This window comes from Desmodus rotundus, chromosome 12, assembly GCF_022682495.2.
Source record: "Desmodus rotundus isolate HL8 chromosome 12, HLdesRot8A.1, whole genome shotgun sequence".
Classification (NCBI taxonomy): domain Eukaryota; kingdom Metazoa; phylum Chordata; class Mammalia; order Chiroptera; family Phyllostomidae; genus Desmodus; species Desmodus rotundus.
Genome location: NC_071398.1, coordinates 49,615,321 through 49,636,784, shown reverse-complemented (window position 1 = coordinate 49,636,784; position 21,464 = coordinate 49,615,321). Strand labels below are relative to the sequence as shown.

Sequence of the window (21,464 nt, the reverse complement as noted above, 5' to 3'; positions counted from 1 at the left end):
CTTCCGGTGATTCTAATGCAGGCTGAAGTCAGAAGCACAGCTCTACCACACACTTGACACAGCCCCTCTCATACATCTCTGCAAACCTCGCCCCTGACTCAGCCCCACCCAAAGCAGCCAAGCCCAGTTCTATTTAGCCCATCCTGCTAAGCTCCCCCTCTCTCAGGGATTCCCTTAGTCACTCCTCTCTTAGGTACCCCTTCCCTTCCCTTGGCATGAATAGCAGTCATGCCCACCTCTCGGCATCTTAACAGTTCATTCCCACCCCTCCTGACACCTTGCTTAGTTTCTCCTTGAAGCCCCTCCCTTCAGATAAACCCTATCCATTCCTCTAAATCGCTCACTTTCTGCTGCCAGCCCGTAAAACAATTTAAGCGCCACCCCAGTTCATACAGCCCTTCCCCTAAGCCCCACCCATAGTTCTCACCTACCTGCCCAATAAGCCTCCTGGCTCAGTCCCAGCCACCTCCTACTTCCTTTGCAGGTCACTCCAAACCACACCCCCTACCTACCTAAGCCTTGGCAAAGTTGTCGGTTCTGCCAGGAACTATCAACTTAAATTTTCCTTCCAAACGGGGTCAAGACAAAGAGATGGGGCAAAGTGGTGGCTGCAGAATTTCCAGGATCTGGCTGGAATGGGGGATGGAAGCCTAGAGTCACATCTACATAGAAGGTTCAATGTTTTACTTAGAGTGGCTATTTAGGGGAGTGCTTTGGGGTGTTCCAGAGGTGGGAGAGGGGACAAAGGCTCCCCACAATCCACTTCTTTAGCGCCAAGTTATTGAGGCACATGACATGGGGCCCTCCCAAATTCCATGCACCCCCATGTGTAGTATAGTGGCAGATGGGTATCTGAAAGGAGTAGAGAAGGGCCAGCCCTGGTACTATCACTGAACACACACAGGAAGCCAGAAGGCAGTGATTTATTTCCATGGCTCTTGCCTCCAAGGGCCTGTCAGTCCATGAGTAGGTGGCAGAAGGCAGCAGGGCCCAGAAGTTTGGGTCCTTACCTGCAACCCCCTCCCACAACAGGAAGACCACCAGACCTGAGGGTGTCCCAGCCTCCCTGCCCAGGTGCAGCACCAGCTGAACCCCCAGCTCTAAACCTGACCTGGAGAGGGGTGGCTGGGAGTGTGGGTCAGGCCAGCTCTTTCCCTTCCAGCTCCTCCTCCTCTTCCTCGGCCCCTGCTGTGGCCGGGATGCCCTCATCATCCCACGGTGGCTCAGACCCTGGGTCCAGGGGACACACAGGTGCCCCCATGGCCTCGGGATGCTTGCGTTTGGCATGGCGCCTGAGCGAGTTGGCCTCTGTGAAGCGCAGCCGGCAGATAGGGCACTGGTAGGGGCGCTCCCCGGAGTGGACGCGGTGGTGGTGGGCCAGCTCACCGGCCTCGCGGAAGCGGCGGGGGCAGAGTGGGCAGCGGAAGGGCCGCAGGCCGGCATGGATGTTGCAGTGCCGCCGCAGGTGGCTGGACCGCTTGAAGGTCTTGCCGCAATCCTTGCACTCGTGTGGCTTCAGCTCCGAATGCGAGATGCTATGGCGCTCCAGGTCTGAGAGGTAGGGGAAGGCCCGAAGGCACACTGGGCAGAAGTGCGGAGCCTTCTTAGGGCCGGAGCCCTCAGGACCACCTGCTACAGACCCTTCAGAGACTGTATAGGGCACACCCTGATCATCGATCAGCAGCAGGTTGCTGCCACTGTCGCTGCCCACAGGGACTGTCACCCCTTGCACCAGCGGGGACTCCTGCCCTGACTTGGGGGGACGGCCCCGCTTTCGAGGGAGACAGGCCTTGAGCGTCTGATTGGAGGAGGTGGCCCCCCCAGCACGTCCGCCTCGGCGGCTCTGGGAAACAGAAGGTGGTAAGGCCAGAAGTTTCTCTTCTTCCTTGGGCAAAGACGAAGGCAACGGGTCTGGGCTAGGGGTGTCCATTGAGCAGTGGGGGCCTTGGGTCTGGGCACCAGAGCCGGGCTAAGAGGAGAGAAAGAGCAGCTGTCAGCGCAGGGAGGGTCTGGAGCACCCATTGTCCCCCAAGACCTCACCCATTCCTTTGGGTCTCATGAGCTGGGCATGGCTGACATTTACCTGGATCCACAATTATAGCGACGCTGATGAGGAAAAGAGCAAGATAATTCTGTGCCAGTTGGTAAACAGGCACTGCCCTGAGCCTCACAGGTGTTCCCCAGGCCTCCCGGACCCCTGCCATGGATCTCGAAGTTCAAGGTCAATTTGAGCCAAAATAAAGAAAAATCCTGAAAGGAGTAGAGTCCAACTGAGGGTACAGGCCAGTAGTGTGATCCTTAAAGCAGACAGTCCACCAAACCCCAGAGCCATAGAGGCCTGAGAAATGTTTTTGTCTGCTGTCTTGATTGGCAGAAGCGGGAGGGCGAGGGGTTCAGGATCAGAAGAAAGGGACGGGTCCCAGGTGATGTTTGATCCGGAGTCGGTGAGGAAACATATTGGAGTCTGGTCTCCGGAGTCAGATGTTCTGGGTTCGATTCCTCAGTCTGTCACTTACTCTCTCTGTGGCTTTGGGTAAGGTGCTCACTTTCCTAAGCTTCAGTTAAGCCTTCTGCAAAATTGGACGAATAGTCCCACCAACTTGCAGGAACATGCCATGAGGACAATACAGAAGTGCTCAATACACAGAGCACTTAGGAGACATTAGCCCTCTGAGTAAGATCACAATCACCCTCATTTTCCAAATGGGAAAACTGAGGTACAGGAAAGTCAAGTCAGTTGCCCTGTGTCAGGAAGTGGCAGGGCTAAGATTCGAACCAGATCTCACGCGGACACAATAGCTCAGGAAATGAGAAGAAAGGGACTCAGGGGACAAGAGGACATCATGGGGTCCGTTGGTCTTGTGTTTGAATGCAGCTCTGTGAAATGAAAATGCCAGAGTTGTCCGTTGGCTCATAGTACGGACTTGATAAACTACCACCACCACCGCCATCATCATCAGAGCTGCGACCAAGGAACTAGGGGAGAGGGAATTAGCACAGGTGTAGTTAGGCGCAGGGGCTGCAGGTGCCACCGCGTCCCCTTGGAACGGGTACACAAGCGGAAGCCCAGAGGCGGGGCACTTTTCCAGGATTGCAAGGTTCACTCCGGTGGGGGGCACCTGGACTACAACCAGGGCCTCCGGAGCTGTGATCCGACCCTCGCCCTCCGCACGAACACTAGCAGACGCGCGCCCGGCGGCCCCCGAGCACGTAAGGCGGGCCCTGCGGGGGCGGCGGCCAATGAGCGGCGCCGGGCCGCGGACGCCCGGGGCCGCCAGGAAGGGGGTCTGTGCGAGCGCGCGCGCCCGGGCCGGCTCCGCGGGGCGCGAGGTCGGCGAGCGCACGCTGCTGCGAGCGCGGGAGCAGGTGTTGGGGGCGCGCTCCGGGAGCGCGCGGCTCCAGGCCTTCCCTCCCTCCGCTCCCGTTCCCCCGCCCGGACCCCCTCCTCTCGGGTACCTCATTTGCATGTCGCCAAGGCTCGAGAGTGTGCGCGCGCGGGGGGCTACGGGGCCGACGCATGGGAAGGGGCGGGGGAGAAGGGGCCCTGCCCCGCGGTGGCGCGCGCGCCGGACGGCCCCGCCCCTCAGAGCGGACGCCGGAGGCCCCGCCTACTACCCCACCCCGTTGGACGGGCGCCCGCTGGGAACAAAGGGACTGCTGGGTCCTAAAGGCCGCTAACAGCACCTGCGTTCACAGCGCACTCGCTCGCCCCGAGCGGGAAGTAACCCACCGACATATCCCAACCAGGTAGAAATGCCTTTCCTTCCACAAAGTACCCAGTCGGAGACCCAATCAAACACAGGTACCGAAAGGATGAGAAACGGGAAAATGGCTGCTCCTTCCCGTAATTAACATGGCGCCTGATAAGCTTCAGTGCCTCCTGGAGGGCTGAGGACAAGATGGAGCCTGCGCTTTCTTATCTCTCTTCGCAATAGGAGGACTTTGATTTTTTTTTCTTCTGATGCAACTCTTAACATCCTACCCAGAAAGAGCCTGAGGCTGCAAAAATGGACTCAGATATGCCCTCACCCGCCAGCGTCGACACCGCTGAGGGAACGCGGCACGCTAAGCTTCGTGCCCTTAGACTACATGGCGCCGGGGTCACCCTGAACCCTGCCCCTCTTCCTGCCCTTACCTAAGATGGCGCCCACCTGGCTTCTCTCACAGTGCTGGGAAAGAGACGGGAAAGAGGGAGAAGGGCGGGCGGCTGGGAGGAGGGAAGCCAAGAAGGCGGGAGAAAGGGGGAGTGTGGGGGAAAGGTAGCTGAGGCGGAAGTCGAGGGGCCCCCCGGGTGGAAGTGACGCTACCCCCGCTGCCCAAAATGTCGGCGCCCAGAGGGAGGTGTAAGTAATTAAAGAGGAAAGCCGACTGACTTTCCTGGCCTCCCGCGGCCGCCCTAGGGCTCCAGAACCCCAGCGCCGTAGGAGCGAGGTGGACTCGCTTGGCCGCGGTCCCACTTAGCCTGCCCCCACACCGGGCGCCCGGGGCCGCACCTCTTAGGAAGGGCAGGGGGGAGGGGCACAAAAGGCCAGCTCTGAGCGCCTGGGTCCTGGAGCGGACTGGGGAGGGGGCAGGCCTCGCAGGCTACTGGGTGGGGAGGAGGCGGGGCCTAGTGGGAGCTGGGGGCGGAGCAATGATTGGGAGGAGCCTGTGGGCGTGGCTTATGGTGGAGATGGGCGGGGCTTGGTGGAGGGAGCAGGTCCGTGGGTGGAAATGGGAGGAGCTTGAGCAAAGGGGTGGGATTGACAAAGGGGCGTGGCCCAAAGTGGTAGAAGGACCCGAGACGGAAGGGTCTTAATTAGAGCTGAGTGGGGGAAATGGGGCTCAGTGTAAAGGCGGGAGGAGCTTAGAGTAGAAGGGGTGGAGTTTGTTCTGGGGCGTGGCTTAGAGAAACGTGGACGTAGTGAGGGGGTGGGGTTTAGGCGTGTAATTTGGGGAGGCTTCGTGGAAATGGCAAGTGAAATGACTTAGGAAGCCTGGGGCGATACTCGGAAGGGTTGAGAAAGTGAGAAGTGTTCGGTAGGCCGGGTCTTGGAAAGGACGGGGTTGACTTCAAGGCTGGGTTTAAAGCCAAATAGAGTGGGGTTTGGAGGCAGATCTTAGTGGGGAAGAGACGTGGGACTTGAAGAAGACACTTGAAGGAACTTGGTAGACAGTAATAACTGCCATTGGTGAGCTAGGTCCTCCTATTATCCGTATTTTGCCGGTGAAAAGAGTTTCGGTGGGTTTTATTGGAGGTTCCAGGACTTTAATCTTCAAAGAAGATTGGAAGGAGCTTACAGTGGGGTGGGAGGGGCTTGTCAAAGGATAGAAGAGGCTCCTGGAACAGTGCTGAGGGACTTTGGAAAGAGTAGACGTGACCCCGAGCAAGAGTGGGCGGGGCTTAGAGGAGCAGGAGTCTGTTCACAATGAGAGGGTGAGACAAAACACTGGGGAAAAGGCGACTGGGTATGATTAGGTAGACTGGCAGATGAGTGGGAGAAGGGTTTATAGGGGAATGGGCTTAAAGACAGTGGGCGTGGTCCCGGTGGGAGTGGCTTAAAGATTAGTAGTCAGGGCTCCAAGGGATAGGTGGTGGGTCTGAGTCCCAAAAGCCTGACGTGGGAGGACTAAGGGGAGGTGACTCCCTCACCTTCCCTCACTGTCTCCCTTGCTCCAGAGAGCCCCCCACCCACAACTGCCCTCACGCCACGCCACCATGGATGACGCCCCACTGGCAGCGCCCCCTGTCCCTGCCCCGGCCCCAGCACCGCCCGCCGCCGCCCCCCGCGTCCCGTTTCACTGCAGTGAGTGTGGCAAGAGCTTCCGCTACCGCTCGGACCTGCGGCGCCACTTCGCGCGTCACACTGCTCTCAAGCCCCACGCGTGTCCACGCTGTGGCAAGGGCTTCAAGCACAGCTTCAACCTGGCCAACCACCTGCGCTCGCACACGGGTGAGCGGCCCTACCGCTGCTCCGCCTGCCCCAAGGGGTTCCGAGACTCCACTGGCCTATTGCACCACCAGGTGAGTCCTGCAGGCCCATCTGTCTGCCCCCCTGGGCTGGACGCGCCCTTGGAGCCCCACCCCCACTCGGGGCAACAGAGAAAACTTCTTTCCTCTTTCTCCCTCCCGGCCAAAGCACCCTGACCAATCAAAACACCAGGGCTTTCTCTTTCAGACACCACCCTTTTAGGGATTATAGTACCAGTGCCCCACCCCCTGCCCACACACCCTGTTCCCCCACACACCAGTCTCTGCAGTTTTGTGTTAATTGTTCCCTTGCCATTTTTAAGGACAGATTTGCCACGTATGCACTTAATTCTTTTATTCAGGGATGATCAGTTGAGAGCTTTCCCTGCTCCCAACTGGGGTCGCCAAAGGGAAATCAGTAAAGTCCAAGTGTTTGGAGAAACTACATTCCACTGAAGGTAGACAATCAACAAGAAAGCAAATACACAGGCAAGAATGTTCTGGAAAGGGAGAAGTGTTAGGAAGGAAATTCAACAACAAGGCGACGTGCAGGAGTAAAGTGGGGAGAGCCAAAGGCCACCAGACAAGGTGGGGAAGGGCAGGGAAGGGTGATATCTGAGCTGAGACCTGAAGTATGAGTAGGCATCTACCGTGGGAACAGCGTTTCAGGCAAGGGGAACAGCAAGTGCAAAGGCCCTGAGGTGGGAGGGGCTTGGTGTGAACAAGGAAGGGATGGGAGGCCGTGTGGTTGGGGTGGAGGGAGGCTGGGGCAGAGCAGAAGGAGGGTGAGGAAGAGGGGAGGCAGGGGCTGAGTCACGTTCACCTTCTTGGCTGCTGTGAGGAGTGGGATTTTATTCCACGGGTCAGACATTCCCACTACAAGGTTGAGTAAAACCAGATGCCTCACTGGCCTTTCACACTTGTCCCCTTCTCTGTCTCATGGTATCTGCCCTGGTCAAGGACCTCGCAGCCTGGATGTTGACCCCAACTTTCTAAGTGGTCTTACTACCTCCTGTCTCTCCCCATCATGTCCGGCCTCTGTGACCTGGAACCCTCTCCTTCCCACTAAAACCCCTGGTTCTTAACTTGATGTGACATTCACAGCCCTCTGAGGTCTCACCGCTGGCCAGTAGTAGGTTATAATTCAACTGAGAATTTAATGAGTATCTAAGGTCTATAGGGTCCTTGGGGGGAGGGAGGGAAGGACAGAGACAAAACGGACATAGTCCACTCCTTCCGTGGCCTCCCAGAGCCATGAGTCTAGTGAGGGTGACAGTCACTGAACAACCAAGGTAATAAATGTCAAACTGAGACATAAGGACACAGGGTTACTGCATTCTGAGGCTAATACAACAGAGACACTACAGCTCTCCCGGAAGACACTACCCGTCAACAGACCTCTACGCTCAAAAGCTGTGTCTGGGCCAACCTCAATAGAGACCTGTGTGAGGCTAGGTGGTCTCGCCCAGCTGCCTAACCACGTTTCAGGTGCTCAAAAGCCACACGTGGCCAGTGGTCACCAATTGGCAAGTACAGAAATGGAACGTTTCCACCACATAGAAAGTGCAGAGAGTTCTATTGGATGGTTCTGCTGTAAAAGTTCCCACAACATTTATGGGAAGACCCACCTCCTACCCCTGGCAATTACCAAAGCCTCTCTCTCTCTCCCCAACATCCACTGGTTTGGTTTAGGGGAGATAAGTAGGACATGGGAAAGTTTGTTGAGAGGCCATTAGTTGTCCAAGTTTTCACAGAAAGTGTAAGGCAGAGCTGAGATTTGAACCCAAGCCTGCCAGTTCAGATCCTCAGTGCTTAGCCACTCTCCCAGGAAGTTCCAGTCTTCTAGGTGGGCTTGTTGGACTTGAGCAAGAGTTAGTCAGGAGCAGTGGGAGGGACAGTTCCCCTGCCTCAGGGAGAGCACGTGCAAAAAGGTGCTGAGGAGGGAGGGACTAAGCGCATGCCAGCGTGGCCCACAGCAGAGAAGGAGAGGGAGAGCATGGAGGCTAGATCATGGCCTTGTAGACCTGGCAGAGGGCTTGGGCCACCTCCCTCCGAAAGTCCAGAAACCTGCCCTGCAGGCTAGACCCTCAGCCCTGATACTCTACTCTCCCTCCCACCCCCCAGGTCGTCCACACTGGTGAGAAGCCCTACTGCTGCCTGGTCTGCGAGCTCCGCTTTTCCTCGCGCTCCAGTCTGGGCCGCCACCTCAAGCGCCAGCACCGCGGCGTGCTCCCGGCCCCCCTGCAGCCGGGCCCTGGGCTGCCAGCCCTGAGCGCGCCCTGCTCTGTCTGTTGCAACGTGGGGCCCTGCTCCGTGTGTGGGGGCGCGGGTGCTGGCAGTGGAGAGGGCCCGGAGGGGGCGGGGCCCGGGAGCTGGGGGCTGGCGGAGGCCGCTGCTGCTGCAGCAGCCTCACTGCCCCCATTCGCTTGTGGTGCCTGCGCACGGCGCTTCGACCATGGCCGTGAGCTGGCGGCCCATTGGGCCGCACACACCGATGTAAAGCCCTTTAAGTGCCCGCGCTGCGAGCGTGACTTCAATGCGCCCGCGCTGCTGGAGCGGCACAAGCTAACCCATGACCTGCAGGGACCGGGCGCACCCCCAGCGCAGGCCTGGGCCGCGGGGGCTGGTGCAGGGCCTGAGACCCCCGGAGAGGGTGGCGCTGTGGAAGCGGGTGACACCAGGCCGGCCTGGGACGGCGGGCTGCTCCTGGGCCGAGTAGGGGGTGGTGTGCCCGAGCTGGGGGCACTGCTCCCCGAGGGCGGCGAGGAGGCCCCTGCACCTGCGGTGGCGGCGGAGCCATCGGAAGACACCCTGTACCAGTGCGATTGCGGGACCTTCTTCGCTTCAGCCGCGGCGCTGGCCAGCCACCTGGAGGCACATTCGGGGCCGGCTACCTACGGCTGCGGCCACTGTGGAGCGCTATACGCAGCCCTGGCGGCTCTGGAGGAGCACAGGCGAGCCAGCCACGGGGAAGGCGGCGGGGCGGAGGCGTCCACGGTGGCCCCCAAGGGGGAGCCCACATCAGGGGAGCCCGCGTCCAGCTCCGGCCGCGGCAAGAAGATCTTTGGCTGCTCCGAGTGCGAGAAGCTGTTCCGCTCACCGCGGGACCTGGAGAGGCACGTGCTGGTGCACACGGGCGAGAAGCCGTTCCCGTGCCTCGAGTGCGGCAAGTTCTTCCGCCACGAGTGCTACCTCAAGCGCCACCGGCTGCTGCACGGCACCGAGCGGCCCTTCCCCTGCCATATCTGCGGCAAGGGCTTCATCACCCTCAGCAACCTCTCCAGGCACCTGAAGCTGCACCGGGGCATGGACTGACTGTGCCACTGCCCGGCCTGGGGCTGGATTCACGGCCCCTGGGGGACTGCCCAAATCCACACACGGGTCCTAAGTCGAAGGGCCCTGGGGCTGGAGAGATGGGACTCGGGGGACCGTCCAAATCCAGACATGTGCCCTGAGTTCAGGGACCCTGGCTGGAGAGGTGGGGCCACCAGAAATCCACATAGGCCCCTCATCTGGGGGGCAGCGAGTAGCCGGAAAGACTCTTCATAGGTCCTGGATCTATGAAGACTCTTGAGCTTAAGGCCTCCCTGGAACCTGTGCTGGGTGCTCCCTAATCAACGGACCCCTAGGCTGGGGGACCTAGGGATGAGAAATGGGTCTCCACAGGTACTTTTCACCTTAAGGGCCCTCATGAAAGATGGGCGCCCCTCCCCCAAGGGGAGTCTGCCTCTCCCTGAGAGCCATCATTCCCAAGGACCTTGATCTGGAGAATGTGGGGCAACCATGTCCCTAAGTTTTCCCGGATCCCCTCCGAATGCTACCCACCACAATCACTGGTGCCCTTAGGTAACGGATAGCGCCGGAATCTGCCTTCCCCCGTCTCATTCCCTATGCTGAGAGAGGACCAGGGCAGATGCCCCCTACCCTCAACCCACTCCCCAAGTAGGCTTCCCCCCTACGGCAGAATGGATCAACCCTAAGGATCTTCCCCATCCCCGAGCACTAGAATAGGCTGGCTGGAAATCCCCCCGCCCAGTAGGATGGACTGATCCAGATATACACCCTCCTGCCCAGTGGCAAGGGCTGGCCCAGGCTGTGGCCTGTACCACCCCCTCCCCGCAGTGAACAGGGCAGACTCACCACTCCTCTTCTGCGTCATTCCCCATCCTGTGAACCCACCTGAGTGGCAGGTGGTGGACATGAGTCTCCCTCCAGCTGTGGTGTAGGACGTGTCCGTCTTTCCATTCCTGTCAGTTTGTCTCTGTTCCTCCCAACACGGAGGGAAAGGTGGGGTTTGGCTAGGGGGACCTCCCCATGAGCCTTGACCTCACCCCCTATTCCCAGTCCCCAATGTCTCCAGGACCCCAATAAACCTCGTTCTGTCAGTGCTGCCTCATTGTCTGAACTTGGGTTCCAGCGGGTGGGGATCTCTCCCTCCCTGACTTAGGACACACCCCCTAAGTGGAAACAGAGCCTTCCTCTGTCCCTCCGAGGAAGTTGGAGTCCTTGAGATAGTGCACACGCCCTAAAATCTGAAATGGTTAAGTGTCATCTAAACGGAACCCTGCCCCTTCAACACAAGATCCAACTCCAAAAATAAACATGTTCCCCCCACCCCAGAGCCAGACAGGTCCTTTTGAAACTCAGTCCCATGGGCCACGCCCCTAAAAAGCAAACTGTCTCCTTCCAGACGAGTTCCTACCTTCGACTCTGCTTCCTGGGTCGCGGAGTTAGTTCTTTAGAGGTACCTCCAACCCCAGATTAGGATCCACAGGTCAGAGAATGGGCGGGCCTTCAGATTGCTTCCTGGGTGTCAAAGTACATTCCTGTACCAACTGCCCATTGCATGCCAGGCATTGTAACCCCTCTGGGGACCCAACGGTGAGCAAATCCACTTGTAGAGTTGTTGATAGTCTAGTGTGGGGCCAACGAGGTATAGAAAAGAGTAATAAGGAAATGAAGAAGGCAATTTCAGAGGGTTGTGAGCACTCTGAAGGAAATGAGGTAGGGTGTTAGGAAAGGGGGTGGCTGAACTCTGCCACCTTCCATGGGGTGGTCTGGATAGGCTTCCCACAGAGGTGGCATTTGATCTGAGACTGGGGTGGTGAGGAAGGAGAGGCCAGGTAGAGCCTGGTTGGGCCCAGGAGGGCTATGAGCCTAGAGGAGGGAGCTAAGTGAGGGTCAGGTCCCACGGAACCTGGTGGGCCCAAGTAGGCATATGATTGTACTTCCTGGGTGAGCAAGATGCTGAAAGTGACTTTACAAAGATCCCTCTGGCTGCTGAGTGGAGGACGAACCTGAGGGGGGCAGAGTAGAGGCAGCAGAAGACCACCTCGGTCTGCCAATAGAGAGGGGTGGGGGCCTGCACCAGAGTGACAGAGACAAATGGGTGGATTTGAGGTGAATTCTGGAGGTAGAATGTGTGTGTGATGGAAAGGGAAGAATTGGGAGAAATTGGTTGGGGGGTGGGCATATTAAGGCCAGAAAACTAGAGGAGGGCCAGCTTGGGTAGGGGCAATGGGAATCAAGAGTTCCATCCAGCCCTGACCGTGTGTGGCTCAGTTGGTTGGGGGTCATCCTGTAAAGTGAGAGGTCATGGGTTCGATTCCCATTCAGGACACATACCTAGGTTTCCAGTTCGGACCACTGTCGGGGCACATACAAGAGGCAACCGACCAATGTTTCTCTCCCACATCCATGTTTCTGTCCCTTTCTCTCTCCCTTTCCTTCTCTCTAAAAAGAAATAAATGAATTTTTTTTTTTAAAGTTCCATCCTGAGCTTCTCAGATTTGAGATCCCTGGGAGGTTGGCACGATACAGTAAGGCTGAAGGTGTGTACAGCCTGTGATGCAGTCCTCCCACTGCTGGGCACGGACTCTAGAGAAACTCGCGTTCCCTCACACCGGGAGACGCATCTCACAACCTCCACAGCCGTGAAATTCACGGCCCCGAACTCCGAACCGCAAAGCCTATTGCTCTGGTCTGAATGTTTGCATCCCCCCAAATTCATTAGTTGAAATCTTAATGCCTACATGACAGTATTTGGAGGTAGAGCCTCTGGGAGTTGCTCAGGTCCCCAGGGTGGAGCCTCTGCACCCTTATAGAAGCGGCTACAGAGAGAGTCTTCGCCCCTTGCCCCAGGTGAGAACACGGCCAGAAGGCACCAGCCGTGAACCAGGAAGGGGGCCTTCATCAGAAGGTGACCTTGGTGGAGCCTGGATCCTGTACTCCCAGCTTCCAGAACGGTGAGCGATACAAGTCTGTTGTTTATAAGCCACCCAGTAGGTAGCATTTTGTTACGGCTGCCCAAGAGGACTAAGACATTCAGCAACAATTCAGTGGGTAAATAAATGGTGGCGTATTGAATATGTACAGATACACATAATTGCAAAAATGAGAGCCACAAAGAAGCCAGACACAAGAAGCCAGATGCATTTCTGTAACATTTAAAAACAAGCAAAACTACACTGTGGTATGGCTTAGGGTGCATTGTGGGTGCCGAACCACTCAGGAAAACAAGGAAAACATTTTTTCCCTCCACAAAACTCAGTATAGTGGGATTACACAGGTAAAGCTGGGAATGGGACATGCCGGAACCTTCTATGGGCTCTGGAATGACTGTCAACATTCCATTTCTTAACCTGGTGATCATTTTATAAATATTTGTTACATTCTGCGTCTGTACGGTACCTTTTAAATCTATGTGTATATATTTCACAAGGGAAAACATTTTCAAGGAAGGGATACGTATGTATTTGGGGGGATGAAAACAAGTACCAGGTTGATCTTCAAGGAAGACTTTATGGCCTGGAGATCTGAGATTGCGCATTTGGAAAGGACCCAGGTCAAGCCCTTGGGTCTTCTCCACTCTGTCACCAACACCCAGAAACCAGGAGCCAGACTCACCCCCTTGGGGTTAAAAAAAGTACAAAACAAAAACCCACCTGCCTTGGAGAAACAAGACCAGCCCCTTTAGATACAAGCACCGCCCCAGAGACAAGCCCCTCCCACTTGGATACCCGCTTCACCTGGACAGTGAGCACCTGGAAGAGGGCCAGGGTTGTCATGGAGATGCTATGGTGTCAGGAGGCCCAGCAACATTCCCCCCACCCTCAGGAGTTTATACTCCAATAGGCGAGGAGATAGGCAGTTAGTGGGTAGTGACAAGTAGCCTAATGCTTGCTGGCCGTAAGTACAACGTAGAAACTAATAGCAGAGTACGGACTAGACGGTGACAGGGAGCCTATTTCAGCCAGATGGGAGTAAGAGAAATATAGGAGGACATTTCCAGGCAGGGGGAAGGGCCGGTGCAAAGGCCCTGTGTCCGGAAAGTTTGTCCGGGGTGATGTGGCTGAAGCAGAGTGAAGCCGAGAGCGGCACATCAGGTGAGGGAGGCCCCAGGGGCCAGAGGAGTAGAGCCTTTCACGCAGGGAGCGAGGAGGGGGCGGGGGAAGGGTGTCCAGGACAGGGGGACGCGATGTGATCTCTAGGTGAGGGAACTGCAAGGCAAGGAGTGCCAATGAGGAGGCAGTTGCGATGGGACTGACATCCGGCAGTGCAGGTCGGAGCCAATCAGCGCTAGGTCCCGCCCCCTGCCGGGGAGCCCAGTTCCCAGCCCCGGCTGGCTTCTCTCTCACCTGGACGCGCGCCCCGCCCCCTCCCTGCTCCTGCCTCCGTCTCCCCCGCATCCGGCCAGGCCTCCACGTGGGTCCCACAGGAATTTCTCTAGAACGCTAATCGGATCATGTGACTCTCCTGCTTCAAACGTTTTCAATGGCTTCTCAGTGCGCCAGGAATGAGTCCAGCCTTCAGCCTGGACCAGGAGGCTGGACACAGTCGCTCGTGCAGTCCTGGCCTCGCTGCCACAGCGGCTGCCTTTGCTGCCCCAATCCAAGGCCTCTGGTCTCCCCCAACACGTGCCCACCTTGCTGTTCTCTCTGCCTGACATCTTCTTTCCCATCCCCTCCATTCCTGAATTTGTTTCAAAAAAAAAAAGAGAGAGAAAAGTAAGCCCTTAAAATTGGGATGATAAAATGACATGCACACCTCCCAGGAGAATTCTCCCAAGAGAACTGAAAACAGCCTTCCAAACAAAAAAGGGTTAAGCACAGATGTCACAACAGGACTATTCACAAAGGCCAAAGGGTACAAACAACCCAAATGTCCACCAACCAATGAAGAGATAAAATGTAGTATGTCCAAACAACGGGATATTGTTCAGCCAGTTAAAAAAAGGAATGAATTACCGACACAGGCTACAAGGGTGGATGAATCTCGATGACAACGTTGTGCTAAGCGAAAAGCCAGCTGTAAAAGACCCCATATCTCTGACTCCACTGATAAAAAACGTCCACAGCTGGCAAACCTGCAGAGACAGAAAGCGGATCATTGGTTGCCAGGGGCTGGCAGGGGGCGGGAATGGAGAGTGACTGCTTTGGGGTAATGAAAAGTTTCTGCAACTAGACAGTGGGTATAGTTACCCAGCATTACCAATATACGGAATGCCACTGAATTGTACACTTTAAAATGATAACTCTGACATTACATGTGTTTTACTCAATAAAACACACATGCACAACACAGACCCATGTGCTGACTCGCAGCTTTAAAACATTACAAATACGCCTCAAATTTCATTGCCCCTCCAAGATCCGATTGCCTCTCCCTTCTCAAAGGTAAACCCTACTTCGAATTTGGTGTTATTGTTTCCACAGATGTGTTTAGACTTTTATTCCATATATATACATATCCTTTTTCAAAAAATTGTATTAGTGAGCTTTTAAATGTCATGCTCCTGACCACTACCCTTTCTCCCACCTCTTTGGGGAATGCAAAGACTCACTGAGACTCACTCGCTTGGAAAACTTTAATACCTCACTTTACCGGTCTCTAAAATGGGAGAATCATGTACCCACCTCCTAAGTGTCAAAGTAAGAAACATCCATCCCTGGCTGGTGTGGCTCAGTTGGTTGGAGGGTTGTCCCATAAACCGAAGTGTAGTGGGTTCGATTCCCAGTCAGGGGACATGCCTAGGTTTGCAGGTCAGTCCCCTGGTCAGGGTGCGTGCAGGCAACCTATAGATGTTTCTCTTCCTCTCTGTCCCTCCCTCCCTCCCCCTCTCTCTGAAATCAATAAGCATGCCCTCATGTGAGGATATCAAGGAGGAGGAGGAAGAGAAGAAGAAGAAGAAGAATCCAAACCTGTGAGAATTTTTATGAGTTTATTTGAGCCAAACTGGCAACACTTGCCGGGAAGCAAAACCTCAACGGGCTGAGAAAATGCTCCAGAAAATGGCTGTTTTGCACCTTATTTTATACATTATAACCAAAAAAGGAGGCGTAAATGGGTTACAAGTAAGTCCACTGGTGATAGATTAGGGAGGAGGAAGAAAGCAAAGCCGGGTCGGAGGGAATCTCTGGGATTGGATAAAAAGTAAAATGATAGACACTTACTTCTTTCACATTTGTGGGTAGGGGATAGTTAACAGCCAACAATTAACAAGATAACAGCAACAACAAGGGGATTTAAGGTCTCCCCCTGATGTGGTGCCAGTGCTGTGAAGGGTGCAGCAAAAGGAAATTGGACATTCCAAAGGCATGTTACCATAAATGCAAAAAGACAAGAGACAGGCTCAATTAAGGTAGAGACTGGCTTTTGTCGTGGGAAGATTCTAGCCTAGGATGTGACTGCCCGTCATGACCTACTTTTAGTTAGAAAGTTTTTATTGTTTATTTTTTTTTAGAATCCCCTGCTATGTATTGGCCATCCCTTCCCCTCCACCCCCCACGATATGGAGAGGTTCAACTTTGCCCTTGGAAGAGATGGGAAGGGAAGGTGAGAGAAGGAAGCACAGCTCAAAGCGCAGCAGCCACACTCCTTACTGCACCACAGCTGCCTCTCTCTCTGAATCTTCCTCCACACGACTTTTGTTTCAGGCAACTAAGCTAAAAGCTAAGGGCTAGAGCTGGGGGAGGTACCTGGGCAGGGTGTTATCCCAGCATCCAGCCCATTGCCATCAGAAGAAAGAGAGCTGTCCAGGCTCCTGCCGAACTCCTGCTGCTGGAGGCATTGAACTTGCTCATTCGGATGGGCCTGAACTGAAAAGTTTTTCATTTCGGACCATCCTATGCAGTCACTTTAGGTCTCCGAGTCTGCAAGGCCGTCATGCAAGCCTCCCCTGAGCTTGTGGGGTTTAGTGCATGGCCCCTTTTCATTCACATAAAACAGGGAGGAGCAGATGGGCTGGTATTCGTCAAGCACATACAGAGTCAGCTGTGACTTTACTCTTATTTTTATCACCCTCCATTTCTTGTTCCTTTCACTCTGTGGAATGTGGAACATGGTCTCATGGTTTCCAGTTCAGACAGCAGGAAAGGATAGAGTGTAGAAGTTTGAGTCCTGGGCTTCAGACAATGTTGCCAGTTCCCTCTCTCTCCCTCCCAGTCTTGCAGACCCAGCGCTCAGATACGCACAGAGAGAACAAGCTGCGGGCTGTTCTGCACCTCCTGTTCTTTCTCCTTTGAGTTATCACTTGGAGCTTTTCCATCTGTTTGCACAAAGGGCTTCCTCACCTTCTTTTTGTAATCCTCACCCGAGGGTATGTTCACTGATTTTCTTTTAGAGAGAGAGAGAGAAACATTGATCAGTTTGCCTCCTGTAAGGGCCCCACCTGAGGATCAAACCCACGACCTTTTGGTGTATAGGATGAGGCTCCAACCAACTGAGCAGCTGGGCCAGGACTTCCTCATCTTTTTTTAGTGGACACTAGCATTCCACTGAGTGGATCAATCAGGGTTTTTGTTTGTTTGTTTTTACCCAAATCCCCACTGATGGGCGTATAGCTAGTTTCTGCTCTTTAGCAGGGATTGGCAATACTGCACGGACTAAATCCCGGCATAGGCAACGATTTGCCTGTTTCCGAGTTCATCTATCTGACGGGTAAGTTCCATCTATCCGACGGGCTCACTAGTTACGGCTGTTCCAAATCGTACTCTCCCAAGTCCTTTCCCCCCAACTCTGCAGCCATGTTGACTGTGTGTTTCACCTTGAACAAATGGCAGCAAGCTTGGGTGTCATGTGCCTTTGCTGCTCAACTTTAGGTGTTTGAGGTGTGGCCCTGTTGGCACATTTCCATTTGCTCCCTCTTCCCATTCCTAACCCTTGGCTTTTATCCTGCAGATTTCAGCTGAATGGTGGTTGCCTCCAGGAATCCCTCAGGGATCACTCTCTGAATGGGAGCTCAGCTTAGTGCCTTTCCTGGTCTCTGTATTCCCAATGTACGACGGTGTTGGCTGCATTCGGGTCCGTTCTCCAGTAGGGTGACTGCATCTGGGTGAACTTCCTCAGACAGGGTCCAAGCACTGCTGTCTTTGCCTCTGTCGCTCTAGCACCGAGAACAGACCCAGCCCACAGTGGGTGCTCAGTAAATATTAGTGGCTTTGGGTCAAGTGAATACAGGTGACAAAATATATGCCAAGTCAGCTGACAGTAGCTACTCAGTTAACGCTGATCATTAAGGCCTGAATGACTATGCAGAGCTTAATAAGGGGGGAGGGGGAAACTGAGGCTAGGAGAAGGGAGAGGCACTTGCCAGGTAGCGAAGTGAAGGCTAGAGGCAGGTTCCAATCCAAAGGGTCGGTATTTTCCCTGAAGCCTCTGTCATTGCTTCATTCATCCCCTTCCCCCTGGCCACCCCCTCCTCCAACACAGTGCCTTGCACAGACAGGACCTGATAAATGTGTGTTTGTTGAAGGAATGAATGAATATGTGTGTCTGTTTTGAGGGGAGAGGAGCTGGACCCAGGCTCCGAGGCCCCCAACCCCCTCCTCCCTCTGGGATCCCAGAGGACAGGTCCCCAGCTCTTCCCGTTACAGGACCTTGGAGCCCCAGCTGCCCTCCTGCCTCGCCCCCGACGTCCCCTCATCCTCCTGCTTCCGGCCTCCCAGCCAGTCTTTCCTCTCAGGCTAGGAGGAAAGGCGGGTTTCCGGGGGGAAGGCTTAGGCAGTGACACCGAGCCCAGCCTCCTCCACCCCCCTCCCACCACGCTACGCTCGGCCCTCCCTCCCTCCCCGCCACCACCGTCCACTCGGCGGCCGCGGGGAAGGAAGAAAGGCGCAGAGGAGGCCGAGGTAAGCACCGGGCGCCCAGCGATTGGGGCCCAGTCCAGGCTCTGGGCTCAGGAGTTTTGCACAGCCTCCACCCAGGCCCCAAAGCTGCAGACCATGACTGGGACCAGCAGGCTGGGCCCAGCCGGGAGATCGGCCCCCTGGGGGACCTGGTGACCCTCAGCAGCCTTCCTCGGGGGTCCAGGGGCCTGGCCCGCAGCCTCCTCCTCCCTGGAGAATTCTGGCAACTGGGTCCGCAGCGCCCTCCTGTCCCTTGTCGGAGGAGCCCAGCCCCCTCCTCTCGCCCTCCTCACCACTGCGACCCAGGAACTCATACCCTTCACATACAGGGGGGTCTGGATTCTGCACCCCATCATCTCCCAGAGCCCAGGTCCCAGTGCCCAGCCCCCCACGTCCCTCGATCCCAGGAGTCCTGGCCCCCAACCCCCTCTGGGCTCAGACCCAAGTCTGAGCCCTCCTACTCCCGGCCTCTCCCAGCCCCAGCGCCTGGGCACCCACACCCGGTTTCCGGGGCCTCGGGATTCTGACTCCCACCCCCGCCCCTCCAGCATCGGGTCTGGATCCCAGCCCCTCCCCAAGCGGGGCCCCTGGACAAACAGCAGTGGCTGACTTTGTCTCCCCCTGTCTCCCCTCCTGTTATGAATCTCTGCCTGGCTGTCTGTCTCCCTGTCTCTCCCTACCCCTCCTGCCATGGTTCTGAACTCCGTGTTTACACCGTCTCTGTCTAAACCTCTTTGTTTTCTCTTCACCTCTGCCTCTGCTGGGTGTCCTGCTCCCTGTGTCTCACCCACCCTGTCCTTCTGTTTCCCCTGGTCTCTGTCTCCCCGCCTCTGTCTCTCTGTGTGCACCTCTGTCTCTGGCTCACATCTCTGTCGCTCTCCCTCCCTTCTCTGGCTGAATATCTGACCTTCTGCACTTTTATTTCTGTCTTTGCTTCTCTCTCTGCCACCTCCCCTCCCCCATCTCTCCATCTCTTCCCCTTCTCCGTACAGGCATGGATCCGCAGCCCCCTCCACCCGCCCAGGGCAGCCCACCTCACCGTGGCCGGGGCCGTGGCCGGGGCCGGGGCCGTGGCCGAGGTCGAGGCCGAGGCCGGGGCAGGGGGGCTGCTGGAGCCCCTCGGGCGCCCCTGCCCTGCCCTACCTGTGGCCGCCTCTTCCGCTTCCCCTACTACCTCTCGCGGCACTGGCTGAGCCACTCCGGCCTCCGACCCCACGCCTGCCCTCTGTGCCCCAAGGCCTTCCGCCGGCCTGCCCACCTGTCCCGCCACCTGCGCGGCCACGGGCCCCAGCCCCCACTGCGCTGCGCCGCCTGCCCTCGCACCTTCCCGGAGCCCGCCCAGCTGCGCCGCCACCTGGCCCAGGAACACGCAGGCGGCGAGGTCGAGCTGGCCATCGACAGGGCGGCCAAGGAGGGGGCCGAGCCCAGCTGGGGCCCGCAGGACGACGACGCGGAGCAGCCCGGCACAGCCGCTGCGGGCGCCCCGGAGGAAACGGCGTGGCCGGAGACGTGGCCCGCGGGGGAGCCTGACACACCCGTGGCCCCCACGAGCGCCGAGCCCCGGGAGTCTGAGACCCAGGAGGCCGAGGCCGGGGCGGCGGAGCTGAGGGCCGAGCTGGCGCTGGCAGCCGGGCGACAGGAGGAGAAGCAGGTCCTGCTCCAGGCCGACTGGACGCTGCTGTGCCTCCGCTGCCGCGAGGCCTTTGCCACCAAGGGCGAGCTGAAGGCGCACCCGTGCCTGCGCCCCGAGGGCGAGCAGGAGGGCGAGGGGGGGCCTCCTCCGCGTCCCAAGCGCCACCAGTGCCCCATCTGCCTCAAGGCCTTCGCCAGGCCCTGGTCTCTGTCGCGTCACCGACTGGTCCACTCCACCGACCGCCCCTTCGTGTGCCCGGACTGCGGCCTGGCCTTCCGCCTCGCCTCCTACCTCCGCCAGCACCGCCGCGTGCACGGCGCGCTCAGCCTGCTGGCCCCGCTGCCCTCGGCGGGCAAGAAGGACGACAAGGCCTCGGGCGCACGGAACTCAGGGAAGGGGCCGGAGGGTGGAGAAGGGGCTGAGTGTGGGGAGGGGGCAGAAGGTGGGCAGAACGGAGACGATGCGGCCCCTGCCCGCCCCCCTGCTGGGGAGCCCCGTTTCTGGTGCCCAGAGTGCGGCAAAGGATTCCGGCGCCGGGCGCACCTGCGGCAGCACGGGGTGACCCACTCCGGGGCGCGCCCCTTCCAGTGCGTGCGCTGTCAGCGCGAGTTCAAGCGGCTGGCCGACCTGGCGCGCCACGCGCAGGTGCACGCGGGCGGCCCAGCCCCGCACCCGTGTCCGCACTGCCCGCGACGCTTCTCCCGCGCCTACAGCCTCCTGCGCCACCAGCGCTGCCACCGCGCGGAGCTGGAGAGGGCGGCCGCGCTGCAGGCGCTCCAGGCCCAGGCCCCCCCGCTGCCCCCGCCGCCCCCTCCCGCGGGGCAGGATGAGGAAGGGCTACCCCTGCCCATCGCACACATCAAGGAAGAGCCCCCCTCCCCGGGGACCCCACCCCGGTCACCGCCGGCTCCCCCTGTCTTCCTCAGCGCCTCCTGCTTCGACAGCCAAGACCACTCAGCCTTCGAGATGGAGGAGGACGAGATTGACAGCAAAGCGCACCTGCGAGGATTGGACGGCCTGGCCTCCTGACCCTCACACGCACCCTCGCCCCTCCCGTTGGCCCCCCGTTTGCAATGTGGAGGAGAGAAGCTGAAGGAGAGGACCCCTTCCACCTTCCCACCCCTGCCCCTCTGAGCCCTGACACTAAGGAGGGGGGCATGGACTGCCCCCTTCCCTTCGCCCACCCCCAGGTCCCTGATGCTGGTTACCAACTGCTCACCCAACCGTGTCTGAGGCAGGACCACTTGGAAAAAGGAGGGGCAGGACATTGGCCAGAAGGATGGAGACTGGGGGACCCCCTGCCAGCTGCCCTCTTTGTACACACTGGACACCATCACCTCTTTGGAACTGCCAGACCCTGGGGGATCCCCAGTGAGCAAAGATCTGTCCCTGTCCCTTGTCTGTCTGTGAATAAATGTGAGTTCGTGACCCAAGAATGGGGCTCTCTGTGGAGGTGGGAGCTGGCAGAGGGGGCCAGGCGAGCCAGGCTCTGTCCAACAGGCTCTGAGCTTGGGTTCGGGGCAGGAGGGAGGCAGAGCTCGGCCACACGAGATGCACAGGGGTGGGAGAAGACAGATTACCACCTGCCTGGGAGACTTCGGGGAGCCCCAGGCCCCCCTGGAATCCTGCATATACACCCAGTCAGCAAACATTCTCCAGGCCCAGGGCTGAGAGCTCTGAAGATGCTGAAGATGAAGCTACTATCCCCCACCAAGAGGAACTGGAAGTCTCTTTTTGAAATTTTTATTTATTGATT

At 57.4% G+C, this 21,464-nt stretch overlaps 3 protein-coding genes across 8 annotated transcripts; 2 read left to right on the top strand and 1 right to left on the bottom strand.

Moving 5' to 3' along the window:
• Positions 1–907: 907 nt before the first annotated feature.
• Positions 908–4,264, bottom strand: ZNF524 (zinc finger protein 524). 4 transcript variants are annotated; one of them, XM_053915242.1, is made up of 3 exons: positions 3,457–3,570; positions 2,084–2,877; positions 908–1,969 (listed from the first exon to the last, which is right to left on the bottom strand). In XM_053915242.1, exon 3 carries the CDS (start codon positions 1,928–1,930, stop codon positions 1,139–1,141), a length of 792 nt encoding a protein of 263 aa, XP_053771217.1. In that variant the 5' UTR covers positions 1,931–1,969; positions 2,084–2,877; positions 3,457–3,570; the 3' UTR covers positions 908–1,138. The 4 variants fall into 4 exon arrangements, with proteins under 4 accessions (XP_053771217.1, XP_045059844.1, XP_053771218.1 ...); XM_045203909.2 differs by lacking the exons at positions 2,084–2,877; positions 3,457–3,570 and adding an exon at positions 4,136–4,264; XM_053915243.1 differs by lacking the exons at positions 2,084–2,877; positions 3,457–3,570 and adding an exon at positions 3,807–3,931.
• FIZ1 (FLT3 interacting zinc finger 1) lies at positions 3,637–10,335 on the top strand. 3 transcript variants are annotated; one of them, XM_053915240.1, is made up of 3 exons: positions 3,637–3,747; positions 5,660–6,004; positions 8,075–10,335. In XM_053915240.1, the coding sequence occupies exons 2-3, from the start codon at positions 5,699–5,701 to the stop codon at positions 9,263–9,265; spliced, it is 1,497 nt and encodes a 498-aa protein (XP_053771215.1). In that variant the 5' UTR covers positions 3,637–3,747; positions 5,660–5,698; the 3' UTR covers positions 9,266–10,335. The 3 variants fall into 3 exon arrangements, with proteins under 3 accessions (XP_053771215.1, XP_053771214.1, XP_053771213.1); XM_053915239.2 differs by lacking the exon at positions 3,637–3,747 and adding an exon at positions 4,198–4,343; XM_053915238.1 differs by lacking the exon at positions 3,637–3,747 and having other exon boundaries at positions 4,579–6,004.
• A 7,682-nt stretch (positions 10,336–18,017) lies between these two features.
• On the top strand, positions 18,018–21,136 carry ZNF579 (zinc finger protein 579). The gene is made up of 2 exons (XM_053915237.1): positions 18,018–18,078; positions 19,068–21,136. The coding sequence occupies exon 2, from the start codon at positions 19,070–19,072 to the stop codon at positions 20,735–20,737; it is 1,668 nt and encodes a 555-aa protein (XP_053771212.1). The 5' UTR covers positions 18,018–18,078; positions 19,068–19,069; the 3' UTR covers positions 20,738–21,136.
• The last annotated feature ends 328 nt before the right edge of the window (positions 21,137–21,464 follow it).